The sequence below is a fragment of the Amphiprion ocellaris genome, chromosome 16 (genome assembly GCF_022539595.1).
Source record: "Amphiprion ocellaris isolate individual 3 ecotype Okinawa chromosome 16, ASM2253959v1, whole genome shotgun sequence".
Lineage (NCBI taxonomy): Eukaryota > Metazoa > Chordata > Actinopteri > Pomacentridae > Amphiprion > Amphiprion ocellaris.
In genome coordinates this window covers 19,068,634-19,091,710 of record NC_072781.1, presented here as the reverse complement: position 1 = coordinate 19,091,710, position 23,077 = coordinate 19,068,634, and the positions used below count along the sequence as shown (strand labels likewise).

General features: G+C 39.2%; 2 protein-coding genes across 17 annotated transcripts in view; both read left to right on the top strand.

Moving 5' to 3' along the window:
• pik3ap1 (phosphoinositide-3-kinase adaptor protein 1) overlaps positions 1-6,155 on the top strand; it is a 38,274-nt gene extending 32,119 nt beyond the window's left edge. For all 3 annotated transcript variants that reach the window (XM_023277119.3, XM_035951385.2, XM_023277117.3), the window contains 3 exons: positions 1,306-1,376; positions 3,141-3,241; positions 5,293-6,155. In XM_023277119.3, coding sequence (XP_023132887.1) covers positions 1,306-1,376; positions 3,141-3,241; positions 5,293-5,407 — 287 coding nt within the window. In that variant the 3' untranslated portion in view covers positions 5,408-6,155. The remainder of the gene's footprint in view (positions 1-1,305; positions 1,377-3,140; positions 3,242-5,292) is intronic.
• A 2,364-nt stretch (positions 6,156-8,519) lies between these two features.
• The window catches only part of LOC111573102 (sorbin and SH3 domain-containing protein 1), a 45,982-nt gene continuing 31,424 nt past the window's right edge, over positions 8,520-23,077 (top strand). For 13 of the 14 annotated variants that reach the window (XM_055018277.1, XM_055018283.1, XM_055018275.1 and 10 more), the window contains exons 1-4: positions 18,752-18,817; positions 22,027-22,069; positions 22,386-22,472; positions 22,871-22,987. In XM_055018277.1, coding sequence (XP_054874252.1) covers positions 18,767-18,817; positions 22,027-22,069; positions 22,386-22,472; positions 22,871-22,987 — 298 coding nt within the window. In that variant the 5' untranslated portion in view covers positions 18,752-18,766. Of the gene's footprint in view, positions 8,630-18,751; positions 18,818-22,026; positions 22,070-22,385; positions 22,473-22,870; positions 22,988-23,077 lie in introns of those variants that run through there. The other variant, XM_035951367.2, reaches the window with a different exon arrangement.

The following is a 23,077-nucleotide window of genomic DNA, read 5'->3' as shown; positions in this document are numbered from 1 at the left end:
TTTCTTCCGAACATTGCTCAGAAAAAGACAAAACAAAACCCATTGTGAAGGTTTTGGATGTGTCTGATTTTCCTAAAGACAGATAGGTTGATTAAAAAAAAGAATTATGATATATGTTGTCAGCAGAGCTAGATCTTTCATTTTATGTACCATAAAAGATGGATTTTGTTCTACGTTTCTTAAAAGATAGTATGCAAAACAGTACACTTCGTACTACAGCATACCACGTATGAACTCCAATACACCTTTAGTTTGTTCAGCTGTTAAACATATACATCAATCAGCTACAACATAAAAGCCACCTGCCTAATATTGTGCAGGTCACTCTCTTGACACCAAAACAGAATCTCATCCGCATTGTAACAAGAAGATCTATGTTTTTCACTTCATCTGTTAGAGGTTTTAATGCTGTGGCTGACCAGTTATAGTATGGTATATTGGTATATTATAACGTACTGCATCGGTCGTTGTGCATAAAGAATATCATGTTGTTGAGAAAACTTAAATTTGTTCACGTCTCTCAACCCATTGTAACTTCAAATATCATTAACGTCTTTGTGTTTTATGAACAAAAACATTTCCTCATTTTGAAATGCAGCAGCAACAGGGAAATATGGCAATTCTAACCTTTGATATCAGTGTTGAAATACCCAGAATGCCAAGGGAAGCAAACATCGACAGTGTGGCCAGAAAGTGAAGATCTGCAAAGACTGTGAGAAAATCGGCCTGCTGTAGTTTATTTGTCACTGTTTTTTTTTTATCACTTTATATTTCTTAACTTTACCAGTTCAATAAGATCAGAAATACATTAGAGTAATAATATTACAAATAAAATGAATTATATAAAATATTCAATATAGTTATTTTGTTTGTTCTCTAGCAGTTTTTCTGTACTCAGTCTATATTTTATGTTTTCTACAGAGTGGACAGAATAGTAAGGATACGAACTGTTATTTTGCATTTCAGATTTTTCTAAAAGGTCAAAGACTGTGCTTTTTAAACAGCTGATATATTCTCAGGATTTCATGTATCATTTGCCGACAGCCTCAAATTAGATGACTGATTCTCAAATTAGTCTGTCTGTTCTCGACCTGCTTCTGTGTTTATTCTCACTCTCATTGCTCATGCCTCTCCCTACTGACATTTTGTACAACTGTAGCGTCTTTGTCGTGAGACTTCACAAGATATTTTACCCCACATTTGGTGAAGTACTGTTACAACACAATTCACCACAAGCACGAACCTCAAACAAACTTGAAATCACGTGTTTTCTTGCCAGATTAACCTCCTTTGTCTTCACACCAGGTACTGAGAGCAACAGACTGAGCACTCACAGCACTTTTAGCTACAGCAGCGGGACAGAGCCCGACTTTGAGGTGAGTCCCAGTTAGTGATAGCAGCATTTACATCTTCATGGCCTGTGAAAGCTGTAATCTTCGCTCAGACTTAGTTGACAAAGTGCTGCCCTTGACAGTTCATCACAGCTTTTTATTGCTGTTTGCTCTCTACACACCGAACTCAGAGTTCAAGTTCTCCTGTGATGCTGCACACGTCTGACCTCTGCTCTTGGAACATCTCTGGTATAACTACATGTGCAGCAGAGAGGTAGATAGAGGTTCTAGTGTTCAGCGAGAATTATTTTTTACCGCCTACTTCCGTTTTTCATTACCTAAAGTATAGATAAACTTATATTCTAGAATTTAGAACACATGTTTCTGTCTTGTAAAATCTTGGTGTCGTTGCTTAGAAATCATTAGGGTGTAATCAGAGCTGGGGTGTTTCTTTCTGAAGATTTCCGTTTTTACACACTATATGAAACCGCTACTCATATCACAAGAGTCTTATATCTAATGAAGCAACTAACAGCTATTTTATGAATACACTGACAGATTTTTTGAATATTTAATTATTCAGTTGGTCTTTAAAGCCCCTTCTGATTAAAATCATGCTTTCACCACATTAACATGTCTATAAAGTGTTTTGTATGTCTTAGAAGACATACCATGAATGCAGTAAGGAGTCAGCATCATGTGTGTGTGTGTCCCCCCCCCACACCCCCACCTCTCTACCTCTATCCCTCTACCTCTATCCCTCTACCTCTACCTCTATCCCTCTATCTCTATCCCTCTACCTCTACCTCTATCCCTCTATCTCTATCTCTCTACCTCTATCCCTCTACCTCTATCCCTCTACCTCTATCCCTCTACCTCTACCTCTATCCCTCTATCTCTATCTCTCTACCTCTATCCCTCTACCTCTATCCCTCTACCTCTACCTCTATCCCTCTACCTCTACCTCTATCCCTCTACCTCCACCTCTATCCCTCTACCTCCACCTCTATCCCTCTACCTCTACCTCTATCCCTCTACCTCTACCTCTATCCCTCTACCTCCACCTCTATCCCTCTACCTCCACCTCTATCCCTCTACCTCTACCTCTCTACCTCTTCTGTCCTTCTCAACCCACCCGGCCAGCAGGCAGATGGGTCCCCCCAACATAAAGAGCCGGGTTCTGCTCGAGGTTTTTTTCCCTGTTAAAAGGGTGTTTTCCTTGCCACTGTCGCCTTTTGGCTTGCTCTGGGGGTCAGGCATATGGGTTCTGTAAAGCGTCTCGAGACAATTTGACTGTAATTGGCGCTATATAAATAAAATTGAATTGAATTGAATTGAATTGAATATCCACTTTGAAAGTGCAGTGTACTGACGACAATCTCAGCAACACAGAATCCGACAGTCGGTGTTTCATATGTAACAAACCCAAAAGAATCAATCCCTTTCTGTACCATTATCTTCTAAACAATTAGTTTGTGGCTAGAAATTACTCCAGTATTACAACAAGCGTGTATCATATAGCAGTTTTACGGTGTTTGAGCAGTCATGGGTGAGCTGGTTTGCTCCAGCTGCAGTGAGTGGAGAAGGGGGAGGGTGAATAGAGAGAGACAGGGACTATGTAGATGTGCTCATTCAAGAGGAAGCAAGAGTGTCAAGTTACATTTAAACCATTTTAAAGTAGGAAGTGATTATTTTTATAGAAACCACCTCTAAATGTAACAGTGATACGCAGAGAAGAGTTTTTGTTAGCCTTGTCAAAATGTTTTATTTGGAGGTGAAGTCACACATTAGATTTTTTATTTTTTATAGGAGACAATAGAAAATTTCCCCCCTCCACCACGACCTCCACGACCATCCGATACCGCGCCCCACATTCCTCCACCCAGGATTCCTCCACGGATCCCAGAAAGGTCAGTTTAACACACAGTGTGTCACATTACTGATGCTGTTTGTGCACAAAGCAATGCAATCTACCAAACATATTATATTGCACTGTGACTATGCCTAATAGAAATTAAAATAGAAGCATAGATATCATAAATGTGTGAGAAAGTATGACAGAAACAGACAGAGACACCATTAAAAAATGTACAAGTAACGATGAGTGAGGCAGTAAACGATAAAGAGGAAATGTTCACCCACCAGTGATTCACAGCTGTGAGCTACAGAGGAAGCCAGAGTGAGAAAGTGAAGGGGGCGTCGATGTAAACACAGAAATAACTTCCATACATAGAGGTGACAGCTTCTACTGAGAACAGCAGTGAAAGAAAAGTTCAAAGTAATTCTAAAAGTAGTTTCTGTTTTGTTACTACACCTGAAATGAATTCTTGTAAATTTGTGAAGCTGTGAAGGCTGATAACTTTAACTGATAGAGGCTCTGCGTCTCTTATCTCTTTAAAAGGTCATGTGGGCAACAGCAGCATGTCAGGTTTAAACTCTGATACACTTTTCGTTTGATCAGCTGTTGAACATGACATGTACACTACCGTTCAAAAATTTGGGGTTGCTTAGAAATGTCCTTATTTTTGAAAGAAAAGCATTTTTTTCAATGAACATGACATTAAATTAATCAGAAATACAGTCTAGACATTGTTTATGTGGTAAATGACTATTCTAACGGGAAAAGGCAGATTTTTAATGGAATATCTACTTACGGGTACAGAGGTCCATTTCCAGCAACCATCACTCCTGTGTTCTAATGCTAGTATTCCAATAAAAATTAATGGAAATTCCAACACTTGAAAAAACATACCCAGTTTCGCAACAAAGTTTTTACACTTGCTTAAAGATGTTCTTTACTTTTTCAAAAAAATAGTAAAAGAGCTTTATCAGCGAACTTGTCTGAATAAATTCTGACGTGCTGGTGATGATCGGCTGTTTACGCTTCTTTTGGGGTCTTTAAATAATTACAGCTTTCCTAATTGAAGATGGTTCCTGAAGACTATTTTTCTCTCGTAGATAGACGAAGTTTGTTTCTTCTTCTTTTGGTTTTTCAGCTGTTGGCCTGCAACTAATTTTGCTTCTGATGTCTTCTACTTTGTTTATTGTCTGCTTATACTGCCACCCTCTAACAGCACTACAGAGTCAAGTAGTCTTGTCTTAATGTTTTCTTTCTTTCTTTCTTTCGTTTTTACTTCGACATTTCAAAAATTTGGATTTAAATTTGCTTGACAATTATATAGAAACATGACTATTAATTCTGGAACACACAAAAGAATACAACGGAACTACCATAACTTTATTTTGCAATAATTTACTGCGTAAGCATGCAGTACTTGGGAACAGCAGACCGTTTTCTTTTTATTTTATGTAATATTTTAAGGTGACATGTACTGTTGGTTTTGTTGCAGTAATTTTATGGATAAAATAGTCACCCTAAAGAAACATTTACACAGTTTCCCTGCCAGCCTGATAATCTTAAGTAACTTTTGTGTGGAAGTTCAGATTTTTAGATCTCAAGTTTTATATTTTTAAATAATGTAATTGTAATTGTTTTAACAAATTACAATTTGTTAAAAAAATTATTTTTAGCAAACTAAAAATAACATGTTTGTTACAAATTTACATTTGTAATAATTGCAATTGTTTCCAATAATTATAAACAGTTTATTGTAACAATCATTGTAACTGATAAAAACATAAAAGCATACTTTATATATTTATCTAACCAGCATATAATTCTGTGACTTGCTTACCAGGACTGAATGAAGTGTACCCAAATGTTAACTGTAACATTACAGTGGATAAATAAATGGTACAGGATGTGAAACACTGGTTTTCAAAATCTGGACAGTAGTATATATGACATGATAGCTTCTTCTTGTTAAATGCTGTTTTGTTTATATATTTTTTTTACTTAGTGGTGATCATAAATTGTAGAACACAGTTTACTTTGACGGTGTACTTGCTGCAGCATCAGAGCCAATAGCGTTACATCGCAGTAACAGTGTGTTTGTCGCAGGGTGCCAGAGGTGGTGCATGAGCGCTACATATCCTGCCCGACTCGAGCACTTCCTCAGAGACCCTCCTACCGACAGACAGACTCAGCGCCTCCCGTACCTCGACGCCAGCGGTGATGGCCACATGTCTTCACTTTCTGTGTTCAATCTCTAAAGTTTAGGGTTATTTTTATGTGAGGTGGATGGAGAAGATGACGATATGTACCGCTGTGAACAACTGTCAGAATTAAACAAGATGAATCCGTGAAGAGTTTTACATTGTTTTTTGCTTTTATTATTTGTATGCATCAGTTTGCCTTAACAGGGTAGTTCTATCCATAATAATTCTCTGAATGTGTGTGAGTGTTTATTTCTGTATGAGTGATTTTGCAATACTCAGTATATGTTTTGTGGCCTATTTTTACTGTAAAAAACTTGTGATATTTTTAACCTTATAAATTTTAAAACTTTACCATGAGACTTATTAATTATCCTAATAATAAAAGTAATTTAGGTTTTCAGGGCTTAGTTGTTGTTATTATGGGGTTTCGTGTTAAAGATACTGAAAAAAGGGAAATTGTTGTATTTGTAATTTTAATTGTGTTATTTCCATGTGCTGGAGCTCCTTAAAACTGAGCAGTGACTTTAGAGAAATATATTAGATATTCCTGTTTGTGTTTCCACTTATATGTGAGTTTGTGTAACAATATTCTATGTACTTATTTTACCTCAATTCCTCTCACAATTATATGCCTTAAATGATTATTTCAGTCATGTGTGTCTTGACAAATTATCATTTTGTTATACGTCAGTCTTTGTGTAATTTCTGAATTTCATAATGAACAGTGATGCTGCTTTTATAAACTTGAAACTGTCCTTGTTTTCACTGGGTGCTTGATTTTTCAGTTGTGTTATACAGTTTGGTCACTTGATGGTGCTCCATATTCTCTGTTTGTCCTTCAAAGGTGGACTTCACCCAATATCTTTATGTAAGTCAAAAATTTTCCTCAGTTTTATCCCATGAGGCATACAGCAGTTTAATTAATCGACTTCAGTCTTCTGAATATAAATGAATCCCGACTGCAGAAACGGTCTCCTCTAATGTTTTCTGAGAGATGTGCATAAAGTCTGAGAAAGTGCGGCCTGACAGGACTTCTGGTTGAAATTTTCAAGATAAAATCTTTCCTGAAAAACTCTGCATCAAAGTGAAAAATCTTGTAGTTATATTTTATTTATAATTCATTGTAAAGATGTATAGTTAAAACCCTAAACCCTAAACAGATTTTACTGTGTAAAATGTTGTCTGCTGTCAGGAGAGGTGTGCTCGTTCAGGTTGATTTTCATTCTCTTTTACAGCTGACTATATGCTTCTATTGTTTATCTGAAAAATTTAAACTTTTTTTTTGTATTTTAGGACCATGACCATGAAGTGTGTTTCCCACGACTTATGTCTCAGACATTGAGGTCTGCATTTTCTCAGATGTGACAAAGGTCATCTAACTCTTAAAAAAGAAAAAACTCTCAGGGGTCTGAGGCTTTGTGAAGCATATTACTGGGTTCCATATTAACCCGTGAAACCAAAAGTAAAGCCTTTTAACCATGAGAAGTTCAGACTAAGACATTCGCTCAGTTAAGTCACATTTCATATAGCCATATTACTGAGACTTATTTGTGGTATTGTAAATATGGCATTCTGTGAAATGTCTCAACAGATATTTCAGTTCATCTGATTAGACCCCAGCTGACAAATACATTCAAGTAACATGTTAAATAATGATCACAGAGAAAGCATCAGATTTTTAAAAAAAGCACATCTTGTGCACATTTATAAATCAATATAACATTTATAAATCAACATTTTATATTAACAAATTACTACATCAAAACAATGAGCTGTAACGTGCATTTTTGTAATGCTTAAAGCTCTAATGGTGCCTTCTATCAAGTCATGTAATATTCAGGGAGTGTTCAGGGAACGTTTTGCAAACATATCACTGAGAGTCAGAGGAGTGTTCTCTGCATGTCTGTGATGTTCTCCGACTGTCATTTTGTGAAAAATTCTTGTCCACATTCACTTTGGGGAAAAATGCAATTCAGAACTAAAACAACAGTGTTAAGACTGTCTATACATTTGCATAACGTTCCCAAAATGTTCCAGTCTTGGTTCTCTCATCCTGCATCTATAAACTATTCCCACAAAGTTGTCGAATGCCATTTTCAAATAGTCAGGATAGTGGAGCCATATATATTTTAAGGTAAGAGTGAGTTATAGTAATATTATAAATCTACAAAATTAGAAATATTGATCACAACTAAACAATGGCAGAGTTGCCGATAATAGTGGTAATGGCTCAGCGAACCATAACCCACTGGCTGTATGTTTCCCTAAAAGTGAAATTCAAAAAAAAAAAAAAAAAGAAAAATTCAAAATTATGGTTTGAGATAGGGGCTGCACAGTGGAGTAGTGGTTAGCCCTTTCGCCTTGCAGCGAGAAGATCCCTGGTTCACGTCCCGGCTTTCCCGGGATCTTTCTGCATGGAGTTTGCATGTTCTCCCTGTGCATGCGTGGGTTCTCTCCGGGTACTTCGGCTTCCTCCCACAGTCCAAAAATATGCTGAGGTTAATTGATTATTCTAAATTGCCCGTAGGTGTGAATGTGTGTCTTTGTATGTGGCCCTGCGACAGACTGGCGACCTGTCTAGGGTGTCCCCTGCCTTCGCCAGAGTCAGCTGGGATAGGCTCCAGCCCCCCCCGCGACCCTAGTGGGGTTTAAGCGGTGTATAGATAATGGATGGATGGATGGTTTGAGATATTTCAGTTGGGGAAGCACAGTAAACATTCTAGGAATGTTCCCTGAAAGTTACAAAAACGAACCTTTAGGGAACCTGAATGAGGTAAATGAGGTAACCGTTTCCCAGCAACAGCAATATGAGCAGCTACAAAGTTAGCAAGTAAGCTAATTCCGCTAAGAAGTCTTTTTTCGCTGGGGTTGGTAGCGACAAAAATGGTGTGATAAGTATTTTTTTTTAAATTAAAATAAGAATACTGGACTTATGGACCAAGTATGTGAAAACAGGACTTTAATGAATGCTAATAATGCTCGGGTAAAACTGTATGAACTGCTTTAAGTGTTATACAATTAATGTATTTACAGCGTCAACTTTTATTTCACTTTAGTATGAGTGTCTGAGTCTGGGCTGTTATAGTGAAGGACCGTCCCCCGGTGCCGGCGGGTGTGTTTGCCGCGGTGTTGACGCAGATGGAACCGGTGAGTGAGGCGCTGACAGGACGCTGAGCGGCGGAGCTCAGTCAAGTGTGTCTGCAGCAGCGAGCACAACGCTGGAGCTCCAACACCCAGAGGTGAGAGCTGCTGCTGGAGCATCATGCATGAGTGCTTTTAGGGTCGCTTCTTAGATTTTCTTGCTTATATAGCCATCTTTCTTTCTTTGTTTCTTTCTTTCTTTTTCTTCTTATTTTACCTGAGCAACGTTACTAGCCGGTTTATTATCATATGATGCAAAAGCATAATGCTTTTTCTGTTAACCACTCAGTTCTTTAATGCCAATTCAGCAGAGTTTTCTAAATGTAAGTGCTTCTGTGAGCCAGGTGGGATTTGATTTTGCACCTCAGCAGAAAGGCGCTCTGCTGTGGGACAGTTGCTGCAATACAGTCTTATCCATACAGGGGAAATGCGACCCGCCATGGGTGCCGCACTCTGAGGCCCAATGCCCAGGAGGAAATACACAATCTTAATCAGGGAGTGCAAGGCTTCCACACTCGTCACAGTGCTGGGTAATGATTCCTAGGTTCATTTTATAAAGACTAATCCATCCTTTGTGATGCGGGTGTTTCTTTAAGTTGCAGCAGCTGTGAGGTTTACTATGAGCGGTCGTCACTGTGAGTCATTGTGAGTCAGACTACAGGCTACTACACATGCACACAGTGACATCAGGACCATGCACTTAATGGAATGCATATTATGCGGCATGGAGGTGTCAGGAACACTTTACCTAACAGTGTCTCTCTATTGCAAAGTGTCAGACTAGCCTTTATCATGTTTGATTAGGTGGTATTTTTGATGGGGGGCTGATTTGAGGGGATGTTTTATAGGGGAGGGAATCACAGAGTAGCTCACAACATGATAACCATGATATCATGATACAGAGGTTCTGCAAATCTTCTATGATACATCACGATATCTGTGTAGCTGAACGAGAAAAAACAAGGCGAATTCCTGAATTTATGTGTTTATTCACTGCATTATGTTAAAGTAAACAGCAAAATTTGAGGAAAAAATACCCAATTTTGCATTTTTACAGTGGCTGAGTTGTTTTTTGACTTTTAGCAACGCGATAAAGCTCATATTAGTAGATGGAGACACGTTTCATTGAATAAGTTTTGATGTAGCAAACATTTAACTACTTGACGGATCAGGTGTTTGTCATTGTCTTGCTTCCAGACGGCATGAAACATGACCAATACCAGCTAACATGAGAGAATAATTGCAACTTTCCCGAGTTAGAGCACTTTTCGAAGACATTTTTCTCTTGTTTTGTTTGATTCTTCTTCAAGGCTTTTTAGCCAGTGGCAAACTGATGTTTCCAGTATCTTCTACTCTGTCTATTACTGCCATGCATAAAGTGGCTTTTACCGCGACTTTCCAATGGCACTACACAGCCTAATTTATTTGTTCCACAGCAGTTAAAAGAAATAAGCCTAATTCCCATGTTCTCGTTTTCATTTTTTGCGACACTTTCAAAGTTTGCTTTAAATTTGCCTCACAAGTATATGGAAACACAGTGTTGCCATGTATTATCATTATTATTTAATTGCAATCACGTGGAAGTTTATTTATTTAGCTCACTAATTTGCTTTCCCCATTGTGTGCAATTTCCTCTTTGAGCTTCTTCTGCGGGTTAGTGAACTTCTATTCATTTTTCCCACAGTTATTTGATAAGCAGCACCATGACTAGCCATGAAGTCTTGAGTCTGGCAAATTAGTCATGGGATTCTATTTAGTGCAGTGGTTTAATGAAAATCTCCCTATTTTCTGCCAGTGTATCAATAATGTATTGCAAGCGGAAGTGATATATTGCCTTATCAATACTGTATTTTAGCACAGTTTCTTATTTTCCACTCCTTATTCCAGTGGCATCTTTGTGACTATGAGTAACTGAGCAGCTATGTTGTGTAACTGCATGGTAGTAGCTGTGCCAGTATTATCTGCAGCTGTTGACACAGGGGCCTGCATGTTAAACTATATGTTCTAGTCTGGCAAACAGGTTCGGCCCGAAGACACATAATGAACAGCATGTGACATGAACAACTGGTTCACTGAACAAGTGTAGACTTACAATGACAATAAAAACCTGTTGTTAACATATTATACATATATATTTTTGGTTTTGAGCTAAAATACCACCAAACATTTGCAGAAAGAGTTCATCTACAATTCTACAGTTTAATTTAGCAGATGCTTTTATCCAAAACGACATACATCCGAGAGTAGATACAACACAAGCAAGGATCTAGTCAGGAGAAAACAACCTGGATAAGTGCCATAAAACAAGTTAAAGTGTGATAGGACCTTGGTGCATACAGGCAGTACAGAGGTAAAAGGAAGTTTTCTTTTTTTTTTTTTTTTGCAGTCTGTACAAAGGTGTTCAGTAAAGAGCTAAAGGGGTTCAAGCATTTTCAGTCTTACCAACCTGCAGTGTATAGACCCTTTACTTTTAAGTCTGCTTCACTTTATGAATGAAATGAAATTTCAGTATCCATCCATTAGCTATACCCACTTTATCCTGTAGAGCATCGTGGGGAGGATGGAGCCTGTCCCTCTACCAAAACAGACTTCTAGTCCATCACAGATCCTAAATGTCAGTAGAAAAAAGCAAATTATTCCTCACTCTCTTTGCAAACTTCATTGCTCTACTATCAACGAGTTGTATTCTGTGAAAGTCAGTAGAAGGTGCATCTGCATCTGTGTTTTCATTCATGATTTGCTCCAAGGGAGCTGCGTAATGTGACGCTAAACAAGCTTGATAAAATATTAACCCTAACACAAATAATTAATCAAACTCCTTCAAGGACAGAGAGGGAAGGAGTCTGGTGGATTTTCTCCAAACCAGCTGTTTTAGAGTTTTGTTATGTAGCTGGCAGATTTAAGAATTTCACAGTCTTCTCGACCTGTCTTATCATGTGGTCGTACTGGACACAGTTAACAGAGATATGCAGTATGTCAACAGTGTTTACATAGAAAGAACAGGCTATCCATTAGCTTCCCACATGTCCAGCATGCTTTTCAGATTCACAAGAACATTGAGTAGGTGGTAGTTCAGCAGGGTGTGAAACAGACCTCTGGTTTACAACATGTCAGCAGAGGAGTTGTGGATGTTTACACAGAGAGTTTGATAGGTTAGCGTGAGTACATGCATCAGATACACCAGCCCTATGTTTGGTGCCCAGCAGCTGAGCCGTAAGCCATTTGTTTAGTTAGTTAAAGAGCAGCCAAAACCTGTAACTATTTACACATATTGCTGTGCAGTTAAAGCAGGTCAAACATAGTGAAGTAGCTTTTTTCTTGAGTGTGGAAGGATCTGCCTTAGGGCTGTCGTGAAAGCAGATATGTCATTATAATGGCTAGAAAAAATCGTGTTAAAAATTTTAGCGCAAATCTGTAGAAATTTAAAATAATTCTGTCAAATTAATCTTTAAGTTTGTATATTGTGTGTATTGTCTGTGATTTTTGGCAAATACCTCACACAAAATACAAGTGTTGGGAGGTGGAGAGAGAGTTTGTAGCCATAATTGCACTTTGTGTTTTACTTATGTTGGAATGTCAATCAAAGGGCTACTAACACGGGATTATTTATATTACTTTATGGCTATATTAACATGATATCAACATTTCTCCTTTAAATACCACGCTTATCATCAGTTACATATGTAATAAGATACTAAGAAACAGTCTTGTTTTCAGTGTTTTCATATGTCTCAACAAGATTTCAGGATGCTGAGTAAGGATGGGACCTGTTTCTATGAACCCAGCACAGTAGTTAATATTTTATGAAGCCTGTTCAGAGTCACATTACACAGTTCCTCTAGATTTGAGAGGAGCAACCCTCAGAAACATGAATCTCAAAACTGAAATTCAAAGATTTGCCACAGCCAGCTGGGCCCAGGATCACATGCTCTTGTTTTTCCAAGATGGTCTCCATGTGGTTTGAAAATCTGACAGTCGATATTAGAACATATGCGCTAATCACAGTCATTTTTATTCAATTTAAATCAACACAAGGGTCTCATTAGAATTAGCTTGCTTTGCCAAGTAAGTGTGTCATTTATTTGTTGCTTTGATTCATTGGAGGAGATTAATGCCTTTGTAGTGTTGGCCCATTGTACTCATGTGTTCAGAATAAGGTTAAAATGAAGATTACTCATCATAGTTAGGGAGAAAAAATACTGCACAAAAGCAAAGTAATTTTCTGCCAGTCTTCTCCTTGTTAAACCAAGATTCTTGAAACCAGCCATATATATATTTGTAAAATTCTTGAAACTGCCCTTATATATTAGTCAGATTTTATGCATGCCAGCTGCTTAGTGAAGCTGTGTATTTGCATGACATGAACAAAAAGATTTGTAGTGACAGTATTTGTAGGAAACAACCTTGTCTTTACTGTGAATAACGAATGGCTTTGGATCAGGCCGGATGTTTCAGCCAGACACCAGGTTTCTGTTTTCACTCCATGTTAATGTTACAACAGGTTGCATAGCAACCCTCCATTCTCCCCCCTTGTCCTGCTTTCGCCATCGCCTGCCATTGGCTGAAGTGGATGGTGAAGTGAAGTGTTATGCTTTGGCTTTTTCAAGGTCCAAGGCACAAAGAAGCCTCCCCTGATCATGGACGCATGTAAACAAGGCAGTGAAAAGACAATTTATGCTTTGCTGATGGATTCTAGCAGCATCCACCTCCACTAGAACCACACCTCCACCCCTCTCCCCAGCATATATGCCAGCAGCTGATGGAAAACAACAGCATTACGGCCGATGTTGGCAAACATTTTAATAAGAATCTGCATATGTCCTTACTCATCATTGAACAGACCAGACAAGACCCATCAAATGACACTGATGCATTGCAGTTTTATGACTCAGTCACTACAAAATATAATAAACAGTAATAAAAATATGAGCCACCACCTGTGAAGCCAGGCTGTTATTGATGGAGCTGCCTGTTGTGTTTGTTTCTGGGTGTGGTGGGACGCTGGCATTCCTGAAATAGATAAATGATGGGGACCAGTTGGAGTCCTGCTGCACGCTCATTTCACACGAGGATACCTTCATAGCACTTAAAATTGCTGGATTATCACATCGCTGTTTATATTCACGTTTAGCCGCCATATCCTATGACTCAATTATCAAGTAGTTCTGTCACATAGGCACTCAGAGAGTTATATTAGGGAACACAGTCAGAGCTTCCAATTCCTGCCAGAGTCAAAACATCCAGTAGAGATGAGGAAACACTTTCAGCACTCTCTCAGACAATGATTTGAATTGTCATCACTGCTCACCTAATGTGCAGTCCACCCTATTATCTCAGCCAGGAAGAATCTGCTCTGCACAGCTGAGCTCATTATGTAGTTATGACATTAAATAAACATCATGTGTGTCTCATTTATATTCAGAAATTAAATACCTCTACATTATCTCAAGGCATTTGTCCTGATATCGTTCCGATTTTGTCTCTTACTATATCATAGATTTTCTTATTTGAACTTTTCACTCAGCACCTACGAAAGTAAACTCTCTAAAAGTCTCCTTAAGAGACACCACAAAGCTACTTAAATATTCAGTTCAATGTTTATCCTCCCTGCGAGGCCTGTGATCCAAGCTTTCTCACTCTTGGAGTATCGCCTGGAGTCCTTGCTGTGAAGATGAATCGCTCTGGGTAAACTGTCAGCTCTCTGACATTCTTATTACACTGGCCTTAAAAGCCTAGCAGGCATCTTGTAAGCAGTCTGGCTCTCTAACACGGTGTCTGTAACAGGCAGTTTGGTCCGAGCAGCCAACTGCAGTCCTCCCCAGGACCTTCACATGTACCAGCCAAGTGTTCCCTGTCCCAAGGATCTGGCCATGGTCACGTCCAATAGCTGTCTGGGCTTCTCATGGATACGCTGGCAGGCCATGAGTCTCTCCAGGCACTCAGGGACACATCTTTCATTGACGAGTGTCATGGCTGGTTTTGTTTTTTTCCTCAAAAAAGACCTTTTATCTAATGGTAGACATTATAGAGACATGACAGTGCGCTGTATACACTGTAAACTCATTAGTCTCTATGTTACTGTGATATTTCATTAGTTGAGGTTCAAAGAATTCAAAGACATTGAAGCAGTGTCCATACAGACTCAAGTTAAGAGCATCCATTATCAACATGAATGTATAATCCTGTTCAGAGGCCTATAATGACTGCAGCATGTAAGTTACATACATTTCCTTTTATGCTGCAGTTGTTTGAAATGAACTTCAGATAGCTTCAGCTGAGGAATGTGTAGAATCCCAGGCTGCTGTCCAGTGAGGAAGCTGTTTATGGAAGAGAGTTGGGAGGGTGGAGGAGGAGGTGGGGGTCGCTTCTCAATTAGGGGGATAAGCTGCTGCTCCGGAGTGGCCCTTTCGAGCCATGTTTGGAGCTGTTTGGTGGGATCTACGCGCAGCACTGGGTAGCTTCTCCCCTCTCTGCCATTTGTTGACAAAGCAGAAGTCAAACGGTGTTATGTAAGAGGCCTTTCTCTCCGTCCATAGTACAGCTGAGCGTGTGATGAGAGCTCTTTTGTGTTAACATAGCTCACATTTAAGCCACCTCTGACTGTTTCCCAGAGACCCCCTGCATGAAATACATCATAGTTCAACTTAGCACCACCCTTACTTTTTTTAGTTTTCAGAACAGGCAGACAGAGGAGATCTGGAGGCTGATTCAGATAAAGTGATTGTTACTACAAATAGAAAACGCTCTAGTCCTGCAGCTAAGATATTGAACTCATAAATCAATTTGGAGAAAATGCAATATTTGTAAAACAATGTTGTGTACTTATCTGCTTTGTTTCTCTGATCAGATGGAAGTTTCTCCCTGCTTACACAAAAGCACCTGTCCTTTGAGTATTTTAATTACTACCTTAACATAAGACTTAAACAACGTCTCTGTAATTTTTTTGATATTAAGAGACAATCTTTTCATGTTTCCTATCTATTCAGAATGGGCTGTTGGTCGCATGGCTTCAATTTGAATGTAATTTTTCGAGGAAAATCTGTGGGGGTGGGTAAATAATTAGTGCTTTAAATAATGTTTCTTTCATAAATATTATTCCTTAAAGCAGGAGTGTGGGACTTTCACGTTGAAATGATTGTCTGTTACATTAAAGTTCATACAATGGTGATTAGGCCTTTCAGTGCCAGGTAAAGCTCTCTGTATTTCCTGAGATTTAAACCTCTAAACCCCAAAACCCTCTAGATTTGAAAAGTATGTTTTGTTCTAAAAAAAATCTTCAAAATTACATTATTTATTAGAGCCCGAAACTCATAAAAACAGAAAGAATTGTTGGATTTTCAACTTTCAGATGGTCCTTGAACTACTCACATGTGACGTGTTTCTGGAAGCTTAAGGAAAAAAACTAAGCTTAAAATCATAATGTTTCATGAAAATCACTTTATTCTACATGTCATATTTTAAAAAATTGCCCACAAATCCTTGTGACAGATTTTGTAACAAACTCAGAATTCGGAGCTCCTCTGTATGACTTAAAAGCCATTAGTGACTCTGCTGCAACCAACATGACAAAAATTCAGAGACCATTCAGCTAAACTGGGCTGAACTATAGGCTGTGTTTACAAAGAATAGATAGGACACAAGTATGGACATAAATGATTAAGTAGAAAAATATCTATAATATGTGCAGTTGCGGGGCTGCACAGTGGCATAGCGGTTAGCACTTTCGCCTTGCAGCAAGAAGGTCCCTGGTTCGCGTCCCGGCTTTCCCGGGATCTTTCTGCATGGAGTTTGCATGTTCTCCCTGTGCATGCGTGGGTTTTCTCCGGATACTCCGGCTTCCTCCCACAGTCCAAAAATATGCTGAGGTTAATTGATTACTCTAAATTGCCCGTAGGTGTGAATGTGTGAGTGCTTGTTTGTCTGTATATGTAGCCCTGCGACAGACTGGCGACCTGTCTAGGGTGTCCCCTGCCTTCGCCCGAGTCAGCTGGGATAGGCTCCAGCCCCCCCGCCCCCCCCCCCCCCCCCCCCCCCCCCCCCCGCGACCCTAATGAGGATTAAGCGGTGTATAGATAATGGATGGATGGATGTGCAGTTGCCATGTTTATTTCAGTATTGGTAACACCTATGGGCAAATGTTGTACATGTTGATTCCAGATTTTTTTTTACTTTTAGTTTTATTTTTGTAACATAAATAATCACAGAAATTCAAGTTTTGGTTTTGTCTATTTTTATGATTTGTGGATTTATAATAGTGACATACAGTACTGACAACATTTTTGAGTTTTCTTTACTTCTAGCTATGGTTGTGCTGTTTTTATAGAGTTGCATGACTTCATATTGCAGTGAAAAAATATCCCACAGTGAGTAAAAATGTGACACACACTTATTCAGGAGTTGGACGAGGAAATGAAAACACTAATGGCTGTGAAGCTAAAGCCACAGGCTGGTCAGTGTAGCTTAGCATAAGCTGGAACTGAGGGAAGATGGCTAACGTGGCTCTGAGTTTAAGAACATATCTACCAACACCTCTACAGCTCACTAACTGACCTGCATTTCTTTTTGTTTCTTTCATACACAAACCAAAGTTGTATGTAGCTGGTCCCTCCTTGTTCCACATGTTATGCTAAGCTAGGCTAATTGACTCTGAACTCCAGCTAGTCGATACACAGACTTAAGACTCTTCAAAGCCAATAATCGTATGTATGTGCATATTTCACTTTTTAAAGTGTTTAATTATTTCTGGAATAGTTTTTAGCCTTTTCTCTCTTTTATGTCACTGTCAATGAAATATAATTTGAACATAACTTTTTTTTACTAAGCATGAAATTGATCAGTTATTAGCTTTTAAAAGGATAATTGATTGATACAATAATTGATAATATTTTGTTATTTGGAACCATAATATAATATATTTTAAACTGTATTTTATTATTGTTATTTATCTAAGTGTCTCTACTAACATGATTCTTAAGATTTTGTTGTCATAGATCTGAACATGTACACTACTGTTCAAAAGTTTGGCGTCGCCCAGGCAATTTCATGTTTTCCATGAAAACTTCCACTTTTATTCATGTGCTAACATAATTACACAAGGGTATTCTAATCATCAACACCATTAGCTAACACAATGTAGCAGTAGAACACAGGAGTGATGGTTGCTAGAAATGTTGTAGATATTCCATTAAAAATCAGCCGTTTCCAGCTGGAATAGTCATTAACCACATTAACAATGTCTAGATTGTATTTCTGATAAATTTAATGTTGTCTTCATTGAAAAAAAATGCTTTTCTTTCAAAAATAAGGACATTTCTAAATGACCCCAAACTTTTGACTGGTAGTGTATATGTGAATTAAGTAGCCAGAGTTGTCAGAGACCTTATGGATGGTTGAGTCAACCAGTAGCACATTGCAGCCGTCCTCCAGTAGAGATAGTGAGTTCACTATCTATTGAACTTTGAACAAATTCAACAGATAAATAGTGAGCTAACTTCCTATCAATTTGTTTTTGCCTCATAGATCCCAAACTGAAGTAAAGAGTCTCTAGCGGGTTTTTAACTTATAAGGAGTGATAGCGCATTTAGGTAAAGATTTTACGGGAGGTTGACTTATACAGTCTCCTCTTATTTTTTTTGTTTTCCTTGGCCCGACCACAGTTGCAGCACAGTTTTTCACAGGCTGGATGGATGGTTGTCTTTGCCCGACGCTGCTCAGAAGTATCTCTTCCTAAAAAGGCCAGGGGTGATCTCTGCTCTCGTGTGTTTATACAGCAAACTGAACACTGCAAGCTGTCATCTTCTGTTTATCTATCATATGCGAGAAGTTCAAACATTCCCACAATGCTCTTTCTGATGTGTTGCATATTCACCATGTTGGGGTTCATCTTAGGATACAGCGGAAGCAGAGCTGAGATCAGTGTAAGCAGTTCTCAAAGGAATGTCTGTTAATAGTTTTGGAAATGAGATCATGGATGCATTGTCTCTCTGGGATGCAGGGGGTCAGGAAGCAAGTTGATTTTATTAAGGAGAGAGAGGAAATAAATACACAGTTTCTGATGCTCAGGGACAGCTCAGCTCCAAGGCTGGAAGATGTTTTAAAAGGATTTTGCTTTTTGTCCCCTTGGGACTGGTTTGAAATCGCTCCCATTTTCCCTCATCCATTTAGGCCTATTTGTGGAGGTTTCCAGCTGGAACATCAGTCCCCAGCCTGTTCTGCAGGTTGGCTTATTTACCACCATGTGTAAAGAGAGTGCCACACAAGTCCCACACACTCGGGAACAAGCTAAGGTACAACATTCAAGACTATTTCAAACCAGCGTCACAGAATAAATTCTAAGTGTTCGTCTTTTTTCCTTCACCATTATCCCAAATCTACAAATGAAAACAAAGTTTGAGTGTGTTTGTGTATATGCACGAGTGACTGTTTAAGTGCCTTTGTGAGTGTGTTTGCATCCTGACGTAATGAGCCTCTTTCTTGGCATTTTAAATGGGGACGTCTCCTAAATCAGTCGTGCTGGCAGGGCACAATGAGAGGCCCAGTGGAGTGATGGGAAGTGTTTCACAGCTACTTTTCTGGTGGCCTTGGTGTTGCTTCTGCATGCTCCAGTGATGCAGCTCAGATTAACATATGTTTGTTCTCTCTCGCACCCTTCCTTTTTGTCCTTAAAGGGGAACACAGATAATACTTTGAATTCATATCAAAATACAAAAGCACAAAAAATGAGGCTTGTGTTCAGGATTGAGTACTGTTATACCAAAACCAGTGTCGATACCATGAATTAGGTACCAGTACCTCACACTACTTTTTTCTGTACTTTACTCTCTAATTTAAGTTGTGAAAAATATTTCCAAATTGATCAATTTCAACATTGTTATTTATTTTAGTACAACACACTGCATATTACGATATATGAGATGCTCAACTGCAAATATGTTAATGGCGAAGTGCTTTGTTACTTTGTGATTTTATTTAGGTCCGTTATACCGTTGTCATGGGAAGTGAGCACCTCTCCCTGGTGCATGTGTCTAAGAAATAACAATACTATCACGTAGTTGCAGCCACTGGCAATTGCATATCAACAGAGATGATCAATTTACTGTAATAAGCCATAAAATATCTAGATAGGTCCATATTTCAGTATAACACCTATTCAGATGTTGTGGACTGTGTTCTCTGCCCCTGAAAAGGAAATGAAGGCCCAGTTCATGCAATGTGACAGTGGTGTCTGTCTCTGCCTCCCGATCATCACTGGAGAGGTGGTCCAGACAGTAACGGCTAATTATCAGCTATGAGACACTTATCCTGAACCAGAGGTCTCTCTACCACAGTTAGGATCCACAGGTTTCTTATGTCCCTGCTGATAGCATATTGGAAAAATTGGGTGCTGTGTCAAAAATATTGATAGACTAATTTATCAGACTTAACTTGAATGCATCCATTTTTTGTGCAGAAGTGTTCATGATGTTAAGCCATTCGTGAACTCCAGATAGATTCTATTCTGAAGGGAAAAGTCAACAATTGTTCCTCCCATGCACGTTTTGCTTGAGTCTGCAAAGAGAGGATGGACTGGCACAGATGGCTACAGTGTCTCGCTTTCTCTGTTACTTTGCAACGTTTACTCTGCTGTCTCATCCAGATATGCTCACAGGTACTGAAATTTAATACAGATTGATTTACAGATCAAAATAAAACTGACACAATTTGGTTAGTGCTCTTAAAAATACTGAGTTCGGTACATATCTCTGCTCGTGATATCATCATAGGGAAACTGTCAAGCTTAGGCAACATGTGCCTCCAAAACTGGCCGTTAGCAGATCATCTTTCTACCTTTACCCTAACTGTTTAATTTGCGATGGTTGAAATAGAATGACATTGTCTTAAAATCCTAAAGTAACAGTGAAGTTGGACTGTGGGACGCAATCAGCAAATCTTTCTGCTGTCTGATCTGCTCTTTTTGCTGCAACTTTTAGTATGAGCAAGATGAGTGTTTATATCATGTTGTTGGATGGACGAAATCATCGTTGTAAACATCATATTTTGTCATTTTAAATATTCCAGGTTATTGGTTAAGTTTGAAAAAATGTAGATTTTTCCTTGTATTATGCCATTGATTACTAATATTGGCCAAATGTGTGATCTTGTTTGTTCTAGACTGGATTTAAACAGATGACTTGAAGTTCACCTACTTCCTGTCTGGCTGCACTGTATCTCATTTCAGTGTGTAACCCAACCATAGAAGCACTACCACAATTTCATTCGCTGTATGTGGTCCCCGATTACTGCTATTCATTGCAGTGACTCCACTTTTTCTGCAAGAGAGGCGACACCCAAGCCAGCTCGACCAAGAAATTTTTAATGGGTGCAATATTGCTTTTGTGCTTCCAGTCTACCATTATAAACTACATTGCATGCTGAAAGCAGCACTGCAGCAAAGTACTGGCCTGGTTACCAAACTTACCTTGATCCACAACTAATATTAGAGTCCGTCTTATGTTAGGTTTCTAGAATGTGATGCAGTTAAAGTTAAAGTTGCAGAGATATTATATAACAGCAGATATACTGTACCTGCTTGTGGTGCCCCTGTTATGCTGCCGGGTTTGTCTTACTGCATACATGGCAATTCAAAGCCACATGTGTAATTGGAGGGCGGCATGGTTCAGTGCTGTTTGCATGCTCGACCTGTGCCTGTGTGGATTTTCTCCAGGTGCTCCGGTTTCCTCCCACAGATCCAAAGATATGCAGGTTAGGTTAACTGACAATTCAACACCCATCAGCCACAACATCAAAACCGCTTAGCTCATATTGTGTTGGTCCTCTTCATGCCAAGAAACAAATCATAGGGTGTCCTGTGTAGCCTGGCACTGGGACGTTTGCAGTGGACGCTTTAGTTTCTGTGGGTTGAAGGGTAGGAACTCTATCAAAGTACCATCTACTTGGATGCCACTGCCCAAGTTTTCCCATCACAACATTGCACTGTAACGAGATGATAAATGTGATGCACTTCGCTTGTCAGTGGTTATGAGGTTGTCGCTGGCAGTTGTAAATTGCCTGTATGCAAATGATTGTTTGTTATGTGCCAGCCCTAATATCGACCCATCCAGGTCGTGCCCTGCCTGTCACCCACTGTCAGCTGGCATAGACTCCAGCCCCCAGCAGCCATCAAGTACAAGTAGATGGATGAATGTTTAGTTAGGGGTTTCCACTGGCAAAGCTGTTTGTCAGTAAAAGTTCGAAATGAAGTAAAACTGAAAACCTCATCAGGATGCTTTGCACCCGATCAGTTTTTGCTTCCTTTATCCCCACAGCTTAAGGCAAACAAACATCAATAGTTATTTCATTGTGACATGTTTTTCTTTTTTCTATATTTTTTCAGCCTGTTTGTGTTTACTACAGGCTCGTACTTAATGATACATCACACTAATCCATACACACTGTCCAGATAACTCCTCATTCATTGACTTCACTGTATTGAATGTCTTCACTGTGTCTCCTCCAGGGCTCTCCAGCAGAGGGCAGCGTCAGACCAAGCACAGCTCCCAGTAAGTCAGCTCTCTAACTTCATCAAATAATTTACTGAGCCTCATGTCATACATGCCAAAATGAAACTGAATCAGTTCACTTTTACGCATCATTTTCATAATATTATATGTACCTGCTGCTTCCTAGTGGATTTGTGAACAGTAAATAACTGAACTCTTAATTATTGTGATGAAAAGATGATGACAAAGCACAGATGTAAATGCACATTAAAACATGCCGAAAATTACGTGATTTGCTTTCAGAAATAATTAACAATGCATTTTCCATACGCAAAAATGTCTTATTGTCTCTCTGCATGCCATTTCTGTTTTGAAGTCCCATCAGGTCCTCGAACAGTCTGTGCTGTCAGGATCACACCTCTGAAAACCATGAAAGGCTCTCCTGACCTGATTCCTTCCGCAGGTGATATTTCCCTCTGCTTCATTAATTTTTCAGAGACTACAGCTGTGCGACACCTCATACACAGAAAACGGAGAAGGAGGCTTTTAAACTCACTCATTGACAATGTGACGATCCTTTAACAACGTGTTGGGAAAAAAAGCATACGGGAGAAGCTTCGGCTGCTCTACTTTCACCTCTGACAGTGTGATCAGGGTAATTAGTTTGACAGGACTGTAGGATATTAATTTGATGGCCTGGTTTGGATGATACAGTTCTATTTCAGTCATTTGGGCCATGAGGTAGCGATAACTTGGATTCCCAGCAGCTCTGAAGCGGAAGTGCACTCATAAAATGACGTGCACTGATGTGCTTTCAAGAATAAAGAGCAGTGGAAGTGAGAATCTAATTTTTGTTTCCAGATTTGGACCCCAACAGAGTGTGCAAAGGGAAAGGAGTCGTGACTCTAAGGGCTACACTCGTCCACATAGATGATGAGGGCTGCATCAGCGAGGAGCCAAACGTCATTACAACGCCAAGTAAGTGAGAGCGAATGCCACAGCTGTTTCATAACAACTCTCCACATGATGAAAAAATATTTGGAGGACAGTAATAATTGCGTGGCCATG